At 36.9% G+C, this 17742-nt stretch overlaps 1 protein-coding gene across 7 annotated transcripts in view; it reads left to right on the top strand.

The window, feature by feature from the left end:
- LOC111153329 (HECT and RLD domain containing E3 ubiquitin protein ligase family member 1) overlaps window positions 1-17742 on the top strand; it is a 169107-nt gene that overhangs the window by 44802 nt on the left and 106563 nt on the right. For all 7 annotated transcript variants that reach the window (XM_022512300.1, XM_022512298.1, XM_022512295.1 and 4 more), the window contains exons 9-17: window positions 694-838; window positions 931-1102; window positions 2630-2764; window positions 3097-3262; window positions 8830-8955; window positions 9859-10080; window positions 14182-14334; window positions 14459-14591; window positions 15972-16163. In XM_022512300.1, the coding sequence (XP_022368008.1) occupies window positions 694-838; window positions 931-1102; window positions 2630-2764; window positions 3097-3262; window positions 8830-8955; window positions 9859-10080; window positions 14182-14334; window positions 14459-14591; window positions 15972-16163 (1444 nt within the window). The remainder of the gene's footprint in view (window positions 1-693; window positions 839-930; window positions 1103-2629; window positions 2765-3096; window positions 3263-8829; window positions 8956-9858; window positions 10081-14181; window positions 14335-14458; window positions 14592-15971; window positions 16164-17742) is intronic.

Below are 17742 nucleotides of genomic sequence, written 5' to 3'. Positions count from 1 at the left end.
TAAAATAGCAACAGTACTTCTAAGCTGCTAAAATCCTTCTAAGATCCTTCTATTTTTTCTGTGATTATTTTTCTTTGCAGCTCAGCTGCTTGTCTACCTGTGTAGTGAACATTTAAAAACAGCAAAATAAATAACTCTAAAATCTTTAACAATCAAAACAGTAAATATTAATTTTAGCAACAGAAAGTTATTATTTATTTTTTTCAAGATTTTATTTATTTGAGAGAAGCTGAGAGAGAGTACAAGCAGGGGGAGGGGAAGAGGGAGACGCAGATTACCTGCTGAGCAGGGAGCCCAGTGCAGGGTTTGATCCCAGGGCCCTGGGATCATGACCTGAGCTGAAGGTGGACGCTTAATTGATGGAGCCACACAGGTGCCCAGAACATTATTTGGTATCAAGCCACACTCTTACTTATTTGTTTAATTTTTTTAAAAAAGATTTTTTAAATTGATTGATTGATTGGCACAGAGGGAGAGGGGGAAGAGAGAATCCCAAGCAGGCTCCAGTCTCAGTGCAGAGCCTGGTGCAGGGCTCCATCTCATGATCCTCAGATCATGACCTAAGTCAAAACCAAGAGTTGGACACTTAACCGGTTATGCTACCCAGGCACCCCTAGATGATGTTTATTTTTAAACAACATAAGTCTTCAACTTAGTACCTCAGGATATTTTATGCATTTCTGTTTGTTTCAGGTCTATGCTTGGGGCTGTGGAGCTTGTCTAGGTTGTGGTTCTTCAGAAGCTACTGCTTTGAGACCCAAGCTTATTGAAGAACTGGCTGCCACAAGAATAGTTGATATTTCTATTGGAGACAGTCATTGTTTGGCTCTTTCTCATGGTAATGTCATTTGTTTTTAAAAGAAATAATATTAAGTTACCGTCTATAAATGTATTACATTTAAATTTGGCTTTTCTTTATTTTATTTTTAGATAATGAAGTTTATGCCTGGGGTAATAACTCAATGGGGCAGTGTGGCCAAGGAAATTCCACAGGTCCTATTACTAAACCAAAGAAAGTGAGTGGCTTAGATGGCATAGCTATTCAGCAGATCTCTGCTGGAACATCACATAGTCTAGCATGGACTGCTCTTCCTAGGGATAGGTAAGAATGCCATGTTTAAAAATTCTTACATTCTAATAACAGAAACACCAGTGAAAACAAAAGTAATAGTACCTTGTTCATAAAATGCCCTTCCGAACATTTATGCTGTTGATTTTTTTACTATCACAGGCATGACATCTAGAGTTCTTCCGACTTGAATGTTGAGGTTATATTATATAAGCAAGAAATTATACCCTTTATTTAAGAAATTTTCTTGATTTAAGTGTCCTTTAAATATTTTGAATTCCTTCTCTGTCTCTAGGATCTGATTTTAAAAATTAAATGTCTCCTTATTAAGAGGAAGTTACATTGAAATGAACTCAGAACTAGGTTTTATTTTTTTAAAATATTTTATTTATTTGAGAAAGTGAGAAAGAGAGCATGAGTGGGGAGGGAGGGGGAGGGAGAAGTTGACTCCCTTGCTGAGCCCTGACCCTGGAATCATGACCTGAGCCAAATGCTGATGCTTAACTGACTGAGCCACCTAGGCGCCCCAGAACTAAACAGTTGATTAGCCTCAGTGGCCTTTGTCTGGTTGGTTTTTTGAAATAATTAGTGGCTATACTTTTTAAATAAAGGAAGTTACTTTTGCAGAAATTTAGCTTTTTCCTAAAGAGAAAATCAGGTAGATGATTTTTATTAGGAGTGTGAATTTTAAGGAATTTTAGGGGTGTTTCAGATATTTTCAGATGCATGGGGGCTAATTTAAACTTGACATGTATTATATTTGCCTTCCAGACCTTTGATTCAGGTGGATTTTTTATGACATTTTAACCAATAAAAAACATTTATAATCACTCTCCAAAACAAAAGCTAAAAATATAATAAATTGATTATAAATAATTTGCTTTTCATATTAAATATGCAACTTCCCACTTCATATATAGAGAGTTGGTTCCCAAGATCTTGACAGTCTTCACAAGAGTCTTTAGGAGTTATTCTTTTTTTTTTTTTTTTTAAGATTTATTTATTTATTCGAGAGAGTGTGTGCACATGAGTGGCAGAGAAAGAGAATCCCAAGCAAACTTCCCACTGAGTGTGGATCCTGATGTGGGGCTCGATCTCGTGGCCTGTGAGATCATGTCCTAGCCAACACCAAGAGTTATATGCTTAACTGACTGAGCCACCTAGGTGTCTCAGGAGTTTTTCTTTTAATAGCTTTCAGTTTTCTCTTCTACAGAGTCAGGCTGTTTTTCTTAATATGAAATATACATTTTACAGACCCTTAGAACCGGAAGACTGTAGTAGATCCTGTGGCTCAGATCTTTGCCTTTAAGTGAGTGAATATCCAACCTTCCAAAGCAGGTTGTGTCTATATGTTTTCTTTTTGAAGAACTCCAGGGATGACAAATTCTTGGTTTTCCTTGGTTGATAAAATGAAGGGTTTTAACTTTTATAATGAAGAAGGCCTTCTGTATATTTTGTTGAAATCTTTCATCTTTATTAATGGTTTAAATTTTGTTTTTGATCATATGTGAAAATTCCTCTGTTAAGGCTATTACATGATTTTCTTATGTTTCCTTCTAGACAAGTTGTTGCATGGCACCGACCTTATTGTGTAGATCTTGAAGAGAGTACCTTCTCACACCTGCGTTCTTTTCTTGAGAGATACTGTGATAAAATAAACAGTGAGATTCCCCCACTCCCTTTCCCTTCATCAAGGTATGTTATATATATGTATATTGTGTGTGTGTGTGTGTGTGTGTGTGTGTGTGTGTAATATCTATTAATCATTTTGAGTTTGACTTACTTTTTTGTTCTGTTTTCCCCTCAATTATGTTAAACTTCTTTAGAATCTAAAAAAGAGCTAAACTTAGGTACTTAATTGATAATGACCTTTAGGAAAAGTTACCCATGATTTCATGAATTACATTTTAAAAATCACTATTGGTCATAATTTGACAAAATTTTTAAAGAGAAAAAAATGTTACCCAAACTGTATAGCACATGCTTTTTTATGTTCCAGAAGTTCACAGCACTTTGTTTGGTTTCAGGGAACACCACAATTTCCTCAAGCTGTGCCTAAAGCTGCTTTCAAATCACCTTGCTCTTGCACTTGCGGGAGGGGTCGCTACCAGCATTCTTGGGAGACAGGCAGGTCCACTTCGAAATTTGCTTTTCAGACTGATGGATTCAACTGTCCCAGATGAAATTCAAGAGGTAAGCATATAGGACTTGGAATCTGTATCTCAAGCCACATCTTTCCTTAAAGTTGTAGCTCATATATGCAACCATATATTGGAAGACTTCAATTGAATGTTTTTCCCTTATTCCTTTTCTTGGTGGGAGTAATGTTTTTGGTTAACTCATCCTTTAAGACAAAGGTCATCTTTGGGAAGCCTTTCATTCCCTGTTCCCCTGCCAGGTTAGGTTTCTCCTGTATGTGTGCTCATTGCATCACATTGTATTGTAGTTGTCTGTTCACAAACGTGTCTGTCTTTTCCACCAGAGGATAAATTTCTGAGGACAGGGATCCAGTTTTATATTTTATTATGGTAAAACACATATAACATAAAATTTACTATCTTAACCTTTTCTTTTTTTGAGAGAGAGGGGGAGAGGGGATAGGAAGGGAAAGAGGGAGAGAGAAGGAATCTCAAACAGGCTCCATTCCCAGCTCGAAGCCTAATGCAGAGTTCGATCTTACAACTCCAAGAGCATGACCTGAGCCAAAATTAAGAGCTGGATGCTTAAATGATTGAGCCATCCAGGCGCCCCTACCTTAACCACTTTTAAATATAGTTTAGTGGTATTAAATACATTCATAATGTTCAACCACTACCCATCTTCATAATTCTTTTCATCTTATAAAATTGAAATTCTGTACCCACCAGAAAATAACTCCTCATTCTCCCCTTTCTTCAGCTTCTGGTAGCCACCATTCTACTTTCTGTCTCTTTGATTTTCACACTCTGAATATGTCATATAAGTGGAATCCTGAAACTGTTTGTCTTTTTGTGACTGGCTTATTTCACTTAGCATAATGTCCTCAAGGTTCATCCATATTGTACCACGTGTCAGAATTTCCTTCCTTTCTAAGCCTTAATAATCTTCTGTTGTACATATATATCACATTTTGCTTATCCACTCATCCATCATCTTTATGATCCTGGATTAGGCAATAGTTTCTTAGATATGACACTGACAGCACAGGCAGCCAAAAAAGAGAGGAGATAAATTGGACTTCATCAAAATGGAAAACATTTATGCCTCAAGGGGCATTATCAAGAAAACGAACATAAAGCTCATACATAGAATGGGAGGAATATTTGTAAATCGTATGTCTGGTAATATTCTAGTTTCCGGGGACAGTGGGTGGCTCAGTTGGCATTAAGCATCTGTTTTCGGTTTAGTTCATGATTCCAGGGTCCTGGAATCTAGGTCCCGTGTCCTCCCCCAGGGAGGGGAGTCTACTTCTCCCTCTGCCTCTGCCCCTTCCCCTGCTCATGCTCTCTCTTTCTGGCTCAGTCTCTCTCAAATAAATAAATAAAATCTTAAAAAAAAAATTCTAGTTTCCAGAATATATAAAGGGTCTTTGCAACTCAACAATAAAAAGCTAAATAACCCAACTTTATTTATTTATTTTTAATAACTCACCTTCAAAAATGAGCAAAGAATTTTGAGTAGACATGTTTCCAGAGAAAATATGCATATAGCCAGTAAGCACATGAAAAAATTCTCAACAGTCTTAGTCATTAGGGAAATGCAAATCAAAGTCTTAGTGAAACACTCTTCACATCCACTTAGAGGCTAAATCAAAAAAACAGGATTGTGTTAGTGAGGATGTGGGGAAATTGGAACTCTTGTATATTGCTGGTGTTAATGTAAAATGGTACAGCTGCTTTCGAAAGCAGGTAGTTCCTTAAATAGTTTAATGTTAAGTTACCATATAATGTAGCATTTCCACACCTAGGTCTGTACCTGAGAGTACAAAACTTGTACTCATTCAAAAACTTGTATAGGAATGTTCATAGCAATATTAATCATAATAACCAAAAGGTGGAATGAACAAATGTCTGTCAGGTGATGAATGAATGAACTAAATGTAGTATGTCTGTACCAGGATAATCTTATTCAGGAGTAAAAAGGAAGGAGATTCTGATAACATGCTATAGCATGACTGAACCTTGTAAGCATTGTGGTAAGTGAAAGAAGTCAGTCACAAAAGGCCATATATTATATGATTGTATGTATATGAAATGTATAGAGTAGGCAGACCCATTGAGAAAGTAAATCAATTGGTTGTTAGGGGTTAGGGGAGGGTGAGAGGAGAGTGACTGCTCATAGACACAAAATTTCTTTTTGGGGTGATGAAAATGTCCTAAAATTAGAATGGGGTGATGGTTATACAACTCTGTGAATATACTAAACCAGTGAATTTTATACTTAGAAAAAAAAAGGTGAATTTTATGACATGTGAATTACATATCAATAGAAGATGACTGATTTTTCAGCTGGACAGACATATCCCTGGCATGTGGGTAGAAGAGATATTAACCTGGTGGTGAATGAGAACTTTGTTGTTTTGGTATTTATCAGGAATGATAGTGTAGTATTTTTAAAAGGCCAAAAAGTACTGGAATAAAATAAGGAAAGTAAACTTTAAAAATTATCTTTAGAAATTGTTTATTTATTCCTTGACTGTCCTTGGTAGTTACTCTATTAGGGGAGTCCTTCAGAGATGAATCCTCAGGATATGTACAAAGCTGTTTCTGTTCCTTATCTCTGAAACTTCTAGGAACTTAATCTGTTTGTACACTCACTTTTGCTGCTTTTTTTGGTTTCTTTTTAAATGCTTTATTTTGAGTCATTTGTAGACTTAAGGAAAAGTTGCATAAAAAATAGTTTTCTCACTTAGCTTCCCCTAATGCTAATGTCGTACATAACTGCAATACAATTATCAAAACCAAGAAATTAACATTAGCTTAATACTATTCATTACACTAAACAGCTTATTAGAAATTTGATCAGTTTTCCAGTAACTTCTTTGTTCTTTTGAGGAATCCTATTCAGGATCCTGTATTACAGTTAATTGTTGTTTCTCCCCAGTCTCCTACACTGTGACACAATTTCTCATTTTTTTCCTTGTCTTTGATGACCTAGACAATTTCTGAGTCATGGTCAGTTATTTTACTGAAGATCTCTGTTGTTTTCTTATGATTGGGTTGAGGTTATACATTTTTGGCAAGAGTGCCACAGAAATGATGATGTGTCGTCCGTACACCACATCATGGGGTTCATGGTATTGGCGTGTCTTGTAACTGGAGATTTTGACTGTGATCACTTGGTTAAGGTGGTGTCTGCTGGTTTTTTACCTCTGTTAGTAGCTTCTAAGAGAGGGTAGATAGGAAAAATATTCTTTGAAAATATACTCATAATGAAGTAGTTTGTGAATTGAATAGCTTCATGAATAGTTGAGGGGGTAAAATTCTAATCTAAATCCATTTTCCTGTTAAGAACTCATTCACCATAGAAGTCATTGTCTTCTAATTTTCAGTTATTATTACTCAGAAAAATCAGTGCTCTTCAAATTTTTATCCTTTGTATGGAAATCTGCTTTTCTCTCTGGGTTCTGTAGCAAGTTCTATTTGTCCTTTGTGTTCTCACATTTCAAAATAATAGGAACTGGTGTGGGTCTGTTGTTAACCATTGTGGCTTATGCTTGGGTGGACCCTTTTAATTTCCAAACTCGTAGTCTTCAGTTTTTTTTTTTTTTTTTTAAAGATTTTATTTATTTATTTGAGAGAGAGAGACAGTGAGAGAGAGAGCATGAGCAAGGAGAAGGTCAGAGAGAGAAGAAGACTCCCCGTGGAGCTGGAAGCCCGATGCGGGACTCCATCCCGGGACTCGATCCCGGGACTCGATCCCGGGACTCCAGGATCATGACCTGAGCCGAAGGCAGCCGTCCAACCAACTGAGCCACTCAGGTGTCCCTCATAGTCTTCAGTTTTAAGAAGTTGCTTGGAGTATACTGTATATTGATTTCCTCTTCATTGTTTTCTCTTTCTGGAACTCCTTATTATTGGGATACTAGACTTCCTGGATGAGTCCTCATAATTTTTCTTGTGTTTTTTTTTCCTGTTTTCCATTTTCCTCCAACTACTGTATGAGAGATTTAATTTTATATTCTAAACCTTCTGTTGAGGTTTTTAAGATTTCTTCATTCTAAATTTACAAGAGCTCTTAATCATCAAGTGCTTCTTTTTTCTAGTCCAGCACCCTCATTTTACTGATAAGGAAGCTATGACCCTGAGAAATTATGAGGCCTAAGACAATGTAGCTGTTCTTTTTTTTTTTTTTTTTAAAGATTTTTATTTATTTGACAGAGAGAGAGATCAAAAGTAGGCAGAGAGACAGGCAGAGAGAGAGGGGAAGCAGGCTCCCCGCCAAGCAGACAGCCTGATGTGGGATTCGATCCCAGGATCCTGAGATCATGACCTGAGTTGAAGGCAGAGGCTCAACCCACTGAGCCACTCAGGTGCCCTGACAATGTAGCTGTTCTTAATAGCTACCTGGATGTTTGTTGGTCTAAGTCCTTCTTGTTTTAAAAATCTTAACCTTGGGGCACATGTGTGTCTCAGTCGATTAAGCATCTGCCTGTAGCTTGGGTCATGATCGTAGGGTCCTGGGATTGAACCCCACTTTGGGCTCCCTGCTCATTGGGAAGCTTGCTTCTCCCTCTCCCCCAACTCGTGCTCACTCTCTGTGATGCCCTCTGTCTCTCTTTCTCTCAAATAAATAATAAAATCCTTTTTTTTTTTTTTAAGATTTTATTTATTTGAGAGAGAGAGACAGAGATAGCAACAGAGAGCATGAGTGAGCATGAGCTGGGAGATGAGGAAGAAGCAGACTCCCTACTGAGCAGGGAGCCCGATGCGGGTCTCCATCCCGGGACCCTGAGATCGTGACCTGAGCTGAAGGCAGGCGGCCAACTGACTGAGCCACCCAGGTGCCCTAATAGATAAAATCTTTAAATAAAATAAAATTCTTAACCTAAATGTCCAATTCTCAGGAAGACCTTCTGTGAGCCCATAGGCCATCTTAGTGATCTTTGTGTATGTTGATCAAGTTTGTACATCCTTTTACTTTCCCTATATGTGACTCCTTTCACACTTAAAATTACTTGCCTCAGGGTCTCTTTCCCATTAGACTATAGGCTTATAGAAGCAGGACTTCTCTCTGGCTTGTTCATTTCTGCATCTGTAGCACATTGCGAAGAGTCTTACCAGGCCCAATGTTAATAGAGTCAACACTAAATATTTGTTGGATGATGATTAGCTACTAGTGGCAAATTCAAAATATTTATTCTAGTCTACTTAAAGACATCTAAAGGATTGCATGCTTTCTTTTTTCATGTCACATTCTTCAGACTTCTGTGATCTACCTTCTTCAGACTTCCATGATCCTAATGGGTGCATTTATTTTTCTTCCCTTTTTTTTTTTTTTTAAAGATTTTATTTATTTATTTGACAGACAGAGATCACAAGTAGGAAGAGAGGCAGGCGTGGGTGGTGGGGGGGTTGGGGGTGTGTGGAAGCAGGCTCATCGCTGAGCAGAGAACCCGGTGCAGGGCTTGATCCCAGGACCCCGAGATCATGACCTGAGCTGAAGACAGAGGCCCAACCCACTGAGCCATCCAGGCACCCCAGTGCATTTATTTTTCATGTGTTTCTGTTAAAAAGGTAAAGAGTAGGCCAATAAATACACTTTTCTTTTTTTGATACTAGGTGGTAATTGAAACTTTGTCAGTGGGAGCAACCATGCTATTACCTCCATTACGAGAACGTATGGAATTGCTTCATTCTCTTTTACCCCAAGGACCTGATAGATGGGAGAGCTTATCTAAAGGACAGGTGAGCCTTTGCATGGTATCTAAGTAAACCAGTAATATCACAGACACTGCAGTAGACTGAGGGGGAAATAAAGCTATTGATTACCATGTGTTCATGGAATAATACTTTATGGGTTTAGTAAATCCTAATTTAATATTTTCTGCTGGAAGAGTTCCCATTATTCTAATGAATGTGAAGCAAATGATAACCTATTAAATAATTTGGGGTTAATTATTAAAATTTAATAATTTGTTGCTTATACTATCAAACCAGAGACATTTTAGTTTATAGTGTGCTAAGTTAAAATCAAGGTTCTGTGCTACTGTTGGTTCCATGCCCAGAACATTGTTTGAAATTGCTTCTATAAAAAAAGTAAAAGAAGATGACTGTTATGAAAATGTAGTTGAGGACATGAATGTGCTTATTCTTTCCATTTTTAAGATCTTATGTACATTAAAATAAATACATTTTGTTCGACCAAGTAGAACTATCAATTGTAGAGTTACAGGTTTCAGGGGAAAAGTGGTCCTCATTGACAATGTAATATCCACAGTAGCCTCCAATGAGTAGTTTTCAGTAGTTTAGATTTCAGGTGATTTATTTTAAATAGTAGAATGAATAGTTACATTGATGATTGGATAGAAGAATATAGTATAATTTATCTGTTGACATTTCCTACTCTTGCAAGTCCTAAAATCATTATGCAGAGAGTACCATTTTGTTGAGAGTTTTGGGTATTATAGTAAAAGAAGGAATAAAATGCTGTAAGTTACATTTTTCCAAATGGTATCAGTGGAATAGCTTTTCTTTTAATTATATACTTCCTAAAATATCAGGATATTAAGTGGGATCATTTTTTCTTTCTAAGTGCATTTTAAACTAATCATTTGTACCTATTTCATTGATGAAAATATTTTTCTTCAGCGAATGCAACTGGATATCATTCTGACAAGTTTGCAAGATCATACCCATGTAGCTTCCTTACTTGGCTATAGCTCACCCTCTGATGCTGCTGACCTCTCTTCTGTGTGTACTGGCTATGGAAACCTGTCAGACCAACCTTATGGCACTCCGAGCTGCCATCCAGACACCCATCTGGCTGAAATTTTGATGAAGACTCTCTTAAGAAATTTAGGATTTTATACAGTAAGTTGCTCTTTTTCTTTGTAGTTAAAAAAAGAATAAAGCTTGGATTTTTTTGTTTTTTTGTGTTTCTTTTTTGGAGGGGATAGGGATGGCTTCAGGTTAAGGTATTTTGACATTTAAATACATATAAAATAAATAAAACTACAGACTCCACTCCCCCAGAGGCAGAACACATGTGTCAGATCTTCTGAAATATTTCTGGAGCTAAATGACTTGTAATTGAGAATTCCAAAAAGATTTTTTTTTTTTTTAAAGAATTTTACCAAGTGTTTCTTATGTTAATGTTCAAGAATAAACAAATAAACATAGTCATCAACATTTTGCAAAAGAAGAATAAGAAAGAGAATAACCTTACCAGATATAATCCTATAATTATAGTATGGTTGGTACTTACTAGGAATAGGCTGGTCAGTAGGAGAGAAGACAGTGGACACTACAGCTTTCCCTGTGTTAAGATGCTTTTAATTCCTAAGTGTTTCTTAGATTCCCCCCCGCAAACATTTCTGTGGGTTCTAACCCACAACATCATGACCTAATGCTAATGTCAGTATTGTAGTTATTGTCACTTTTTGCTGGTCTCTTCTCTGCATCTTACTGCTGGACTAACCTCATTGTAGTAAATTAAAACCTCTTCAGATCCTTCACCATTTGGCTTACACACCACTCATCTGAGCTCATGGGCATGGCATTATCTGTTTCCAGCTTGCTCTACTAATCTATGACTTCTTCAGGGAAGCCTTACCCAAATAGTCCTATTTAACCATGTAATTTTAACTTAGTAAACTTGAGCAGTTTTTAGAGACAAAGTATACTGTGTGACTTAACTTTGAATGGTGTGTGTATCCTTTCATATTGTCTCCTAGGCCTCGTCAGGGTCAGATCTGTATCTTCTTCCGTGCAAGTCTTAGTGTTCTATTCTGTCCACATTAAAAGGTGGCTAAATCTGAATGACAGTTGGACCTATATAGTTACTTTCTTTCAGATTTAAGAATATAAATTTGATCTGATGTTTGGCTGCACATGGAATGGGAACAATGTCATAATGTCCTTTGTTATTGACAGAACATTTTTTTCCAAAGTTGTAAGGAGTATTGGTGCGGCATAAAGTGCCTTTCTCTTAAAGTAGACTGACTCTCACTATCAAGTGTGAAACCCATGGATGGGATTCTTAACACCACAAATACAGTTTGATGCACTTGTCCTTTGAAAGCAAATATCCTCCAGTTACTGTGATTTGATAGTTTTGCCTTCAGCTCTAGAAGCTGCTGCCAGGTAATTGTGATACATCTTTAGGGCACCTCCTTGTGTAGCTGCTACGTGTACTTTCGGCAAGAATCTAGCCTCCTTGAGTCAGAGCTTTCTTAATGCTTTTATTTGTCCTTCTTACAAAGGAAGATGAAATCTTGCATTTATATAATTAAAAGCACCATGTGCACAACGATGTGAACACATGAGATACTATTGAGCTGAATATTCAAAAAAGGTGATAAATTTGATATTGTATGTATTTTACTACAATTAAAGATAAAATTAACTAGTGAAAAATAAAGTAGTGCCTTCCTAATACCATTAGGGCTGGGGTAGATGTCTATGTTATATGGAAATGGAAATAAAATATCAATTGCTTTTGGGTGAAAACCATAAATTATTGTTTCTTTCTAAAGTGATTTAAACCAAATCTGTCATGCTCTTTTACTTTTTTTTTTTTTTTTTTTTTTTTAAATTGAGAAAGATAGTGTGTGTGTGATGGGAGGGTTGGGGGGGAGGCGGGGAAGAGTGAGGTGCAAGGATGAGAATCTCAAGCAGGCTCCATGCCCAGTGTGGAAGCTGACATGGGGCTCTATCTCATGACCCTGAAATCATGACCTGAGCCGAAATCAAGAGTAAGACACTTAACTGTGACTGAGCCACCCAGGTGCCCCTGTCATATTCTAAGATTTTGAAATGATGGTGTTTGTCTTAGTCTCTCTGGGCTGCTATAAACAGAATACCATAGACTGGGTGACTTTTAGACAATACAGACTTATATCTCACTATTAAAGAGGTGGGAAATCCAAGATCAAAATGTTGGCAGATTTGTTGGTGCCAACTTCTTGGTTCATAGATAGCTGTCTTCTTGCTGTGTGTCCTCACACAGGGGGTCTCTCTCATAAGGGCACTAATCCCTTCCCAAAGGCCCCATCTCCAAATGCCATCACATTGGGGATTAGGTTTCGACATACGGATTTTGAGGTGACACAAACATTCAGTCTGTAGCAGTGCTTATTTGGCAGCTTACATCAGCAAGGGCCTTAAAATGTGCTGAGACTCTGTCTTACATGTTGTAAACATAGACCATTACTTTATGCATAAAGATGTTCATCACATCTTTATAAGATACAAAATTTTATTTTATTTTAAAGATTTTATTTATTTATTTATTTGACAGACAGAGATCACAGGTAGGCAGAGAGGCAGGCAGAGAGAGAGGAGGAAGCAAGCTCCCTGCTGAGCAGAGAGCCCCATGTGGGGCTCTATCCCAGGACCCTGGGATCATGACCTGAGCCGAAGGCAGAGTCTTTAACCCACTGAGCCACCCAGGCACCCCAAGATACAAAATTTTAAACAACTTAAATATCTAAAATGGCTAGGTAAATTATGGTACATATGCTCAAGGGAATATTACGACTCTTAAAATTTATATACCCATGGTTCATGGAGACATAATGCTTACAAATCTGTTGGAAAAGAGAAGATTAAAAACAATATGCAGTATTATGAAAAATGCAAAAGTCACAAAAATAAGTAAAGAAGTACACTAAAAAATATTAATAGTGATTTTATTTGGGTGTTGGCTAAATGGTGATTTTAACTTGTTTTTAAATAAGGTTTTGTTATTTTCTAAATTTTTTACAAGAACAGTTTTCTTAAAAAATATTTTTAACTTGAAATAATTTAAAACTTACACAAGAGTTTCAAGAATTAGAGAATTCCCTCTACTCTTCAGCCAAATTAGCTTTACCATCTCTGTCTGTTTCTTATTCTAAATCATTTGAGAGTATAGATGCCATGCTGACTATTCCTAAATACTTAAGCATGTATTTCTTTTAAAGATTTTATTTATTTGACAGACAGAGATCACAAGTAGGCAGAGAGGCAGGCAGAGAGAGAGGAAGGGAAGCAGGCTCCCTGTCGAGCAGAGAGCCCGATGCGGGGCTCGATCCCAGGACCCTGGGACCGGGACCCTGGGACCGGGACCCTGGGACCGGGACCCTGGGACCATGACCCGAGCCGAAGGCAGAGGCTTTAACCCACTGAGCCACCCAGGCGCCCCAAGCATGTATTTCTTAAGGGCATTCTCTTATATAATAATAGGACAATTATTCAGAAAATTTAACATTGATACAATATAATATACAATCCATATTCACATTTTTATGACTGTCTTAATGATATACTTTATAGCGGTGCCTGGTTATAGTCGGTTAAGCTCAGTTGGTTAAGTGTCTGCCTTCGGCTCAGGTCATGGTCCCAGGGCCCTGGGATTGAGCTCTGCAGGGAGCCTCCTTCTCCCTCTCTCTCTGTCAAATAAAGAAATAAAATCTTTAAAAAAAAGTGCTTTATAGCAACCCCTCCCTCAAATGCAGGATCACACACTGTATTTAGTTGTCATGTCTCTTTAGTCCATTTCTTTTTTTCTATGTATTTTTAAATTTAAATATAGTTGATACCACTTCTTTTATAATCAGAAACTAATTTCTGAGAATTGGGTTCAAATGTTCAGTTGTGTCCTTTCACAACCATGTGAAAACAAAACCTTTACACAAGAGCTGTGGAAAGCAATTTTATTAAAATATGGCGTATGTCGTCTGTGGGTATTGTACTGTTTTCTCTATATTCAAAGTTTCTGTAATGAAACATGTATTACTTTTTTTTGAGTGATAAAACATATTGAAATTAACTTAAGTTTTGCTAATAGCTAGTAACAACAGCACAAAGATTTAAATATTAATAAGGGGAAAAAGGAGACAATGGCTTCTTAAATCAGAATCATTTATGGTAGGCCTTGACTTTTCATTTTCAAGCGCTTCAAATATAATCTTCATTTATATATCATCTTAGGATCAAGCCTTTGGAGAGCTAGAAAAGAATAGTGATAAATTTCTACTTGGAACATCATCTTCAGAAAACAGCCAGCCTGCTCATCTTCATGAACTCCTGTGTTCACTGCAGAAACAGCTGCTGGCATTTTGCCATATCAATAGCATTAGTGAGGTATGTGATTCTTTGCCTTTTATGATGATCTCTCAGGGATCTTGAAACTCAGATATATGGGTAAGCATGATATTTCTGGACCTTGACTCTTTCACAGTAGTAATTTAAGAACTTTTCCCCCCAGAACTCAAGCAGCGTGGCGCTGCTTCATAAACATCTTCAGCTCTTGTTGCCTCATGCCACAGATATTTATTCACGTTCTGCAAATTTGCTCAAAGAAAGTCCTTGGAATGGCAGCGTTGGAGAAAAATTAAGAGGTGTGTTTGGTACTGGATTTGACATTTAATCAGTGGTTATAAAGGAGAAATTCTTAGCCTTCCCAAAGCCTTAAGAGACCTGAAACTTCTGAGTGGAATAGGAATGGTCTTCAATCTCCTTCCTATTAAAGATCCCTTGGATTTGGGTTTGGGGTGATGGTAACAGTGATGGATAATAACAGATCTTGAAAGATGATAATTGACACGAAGGAGCCCTAATTTAAAGGCGTTTCAATGATACTCAAAAAGATTAATTTGCTGGCTAACTGAACATAATAAAAAATAAAGATTAATTTTAAATGGCATAAAGTGAATTTTTATCTGCTATTTCTCTACCTTTCTTCAGCATTTGCCAGTGTCCCATTTTCCTTCTTGAAATGTTTTCTTCTCTTGGGTTTCTCTGTAGTCACAATCCTGTTTTGCCTCATATCTCTCTGATCACTTTTTTTCAGTTGTTTCCTATAAGCTCTTTTTCCTTGGACATGCCCTTCAATGTTTAAGATCCTCTTGATTTTGCCTTCAACCCTTTTTTTTCTGTGAATGATCTGATCTGGTCCATTTCCTTTGACCACCCCGAGTGTGTTGATTTCCATATCTGCATCTGGCTGAGAACTCCTTTTTCATACCAAAGCCTTTTCTAGTTACTGTTGGGTGTATTTTCTTGGTTGTCTCAAAGGCAACTAAAATTCATTATGTTTCTCCGAAACCTCCTTATCTCTGAAGTTCCCCAACTCAATAAAGAAAGAAACTGAGAAACTAAAACGGTTGCTTACTAGACACCTTCATTTTGTCATTCTACAGGTATTTAAAATTTAATCTCTTCAAATGGAACTCATCTCTGATGGTCCTCCCTGCCCCAAATACAATGAAATACAGAAATAAAGTTAATTTAAAATGAATATAGATAGAAAGACAGGTGCTTTGAAGTGATCTTAATTTTTTTTAAAGTAAATTTGGTTTAAAAATCATAATATGTAAAGATCATGAGGGTAGGAATTTTTAAAAGCTCTTTGTTCATGGCTGTCTGCCTTTCATCTAGGACAGTGCCTGGTATTTTGTACTCAATAAATATTTCTTGAGTAAATCTAAAAATGAAGGTAAATTTGTGAATGAGACATTCATAATGCATTTTAAGGGAAGCAGCTATAATCCTTTGAATTTGTTGGCACAGGGATCTATATGCTTTCCCACAAAGTGTCTGTTGGTGGTACTTTCTGAAAGTGAGTAAATACCAGTGCAGCATCACCTACCAGGTACATGTTCAACAAGGAGTTATCTAATTGGTATACTCTAGTTCTACACTAAAATAGTATTTTTTAGGTTTTTTCTTTTTTTAAGTTTGAAACAATTGATCCATGTTGAATTTCTTACCCTTCATAGATGTGATATACGTCTCAGCTGCAGGCAGTATGCTTTGCCAGATTGTTAACTCTCTACTGTTACTCCCCGTGTCAGTGGCACGGCCTCTGTTGAGTTACCTCCTCGACTTGTTGCCACCTCTTGATTGCCTTAATAGACTCCTGCCAGCTGCTGCTCTTTTAGAAGACCAAGAGTTACAGTGGCCTCTTCATGGTAAGTAAACATAGTAAAACGAGTAAGGATTTTGGGAAAAATCGTTCCTCTTGCATGCATTAGGTAGGTCATATCTGATACTCGGGTGTTTTACATAATCAAAAGTTAAGGTTATTATGGTCTAAGAATTTGCAGCCCTAAGGGCAGCTGAGATGAGAAAACTCAGAAAGTTGCTCATATGTAACAGTGTCATAAGTAGGGTCTTTATATGGTCATTAGGTTTGAGTAGTATATTTCATTGATTCTGAGACATGTTTTATTTTTTATTTATTTATTTTTAAATATTTTATTTATTTATTTGACAGACAGAGATTACAAGTAGACAGAGAGGCAGACAGAGAGAGAGAGGGAGGGGGAAGCAGGCTCTCCGCTGAGCAGAGAGCCCGATGCGGGGCTTGATCCCAGAACGCTGAGATCATGACCTGAGCCGAAGGCAGAGGCTTTAACCCACTGAGCCACCCAGGCGCCCCTGAGACATGTTTTATTTCAAATTTTCACATCATTGAAATTAGGATACATCTTACATTGGATAATAGGAAAGCATTCTTTCACAGTTCAGTCAGCAGCGTAGTGACACGTTTTACAATCAGTGGATTGATTTGATTAAAAAGTTCTATTTCTTAAATGAAAAGATCTTTAGTTTTAAATCTCTGACAATAAAATATTTAGTATTTTGATTGGATTTATAGATGACTGAATGTAGAAGATGGAAATTGGGAATCTGTATGTGGATGGATTTTTTTTTTTTTTTTTAACGGAACTTCATAGGAAATAGCATTCTGATTTTAGGTATGACACTTGAATTCAGTCTTAATTTATAAAATGATTTTGATACTTATTTGGATATAGCTTAAAGTACTATGTCTAGAAAACATTAATGTATTTTTCCATTAAAATCTGTCATAAGGCTATCAAAGGAGTTTAATTACTAAGTCTTAAAAACCTTTCAAGTGAGCCCACCACATGTTTCATTAGAAAGAATGCTGGAGGGCGCCTGGGTGGCTCAATAAAGCCCCTGCCTTTAGCTCAGATCATGATCTCAGGGTCTTGGGATCGAGTCCCACATTGGGCTCTCTGCTAGGCAGGGAGCCTGCTTCCTCCTCCTCTCTCTCTCTGCCTGCCTCTCTGCCTACTTGTGATCTCTCTGTCAAATAAATAAATAAAATCTTAAAAAGAAAGAAAGAAAGAAAGAAAGAATCCTGGACTAAAGCTTAAAGCTAGTGACTTGGCTGTATTATCTATGGCAGGTTGCTTATAATTTCTTAAGCCTTCATTTCTTCTGGAAGTATTGGAATTGGACAAGATGACAATGAGGACCTATCTTACTTAACATATATATATGGTTCTATGACACTGAGTTTAGATAAGTCAAGTGTCAAGGTTATATCTGTAGGAGGTTGTTAATCAGGTTTTATATGGAGCCTCTCCAGGTTTACTCTTGTTTTTCTAAAGTATCTCAGAAGTTTTTAAGATTCACTCTTTTTGTGTTAGATAAGTTAGGTATCATCTTATTTTGGATTTTTGCTTCTGTGTTCTCATAACTGATATTTTTCTATAATTTCTCATTTTTGTATTATTT

This window comes from Enhydra lutris, unplaced genomic scaffold (genome assembly GCF_002288905.1).
Source record: "Enhydra lutris kenyoni isolate GAN:26980312 unplaced genomic scaffold, ASM228890v2 scaffoldscaffold31, whole genome shotgun sequence".
Lineage (NCBI taxonomy): Eukaryota > Metazoa > Chordata > Mammalia > Carnivora > Mustelidae > Enhydra > Enhydra lutris.
This window is presented reverse-complemented; position numbering and strand designations above follow the sequence as displayed.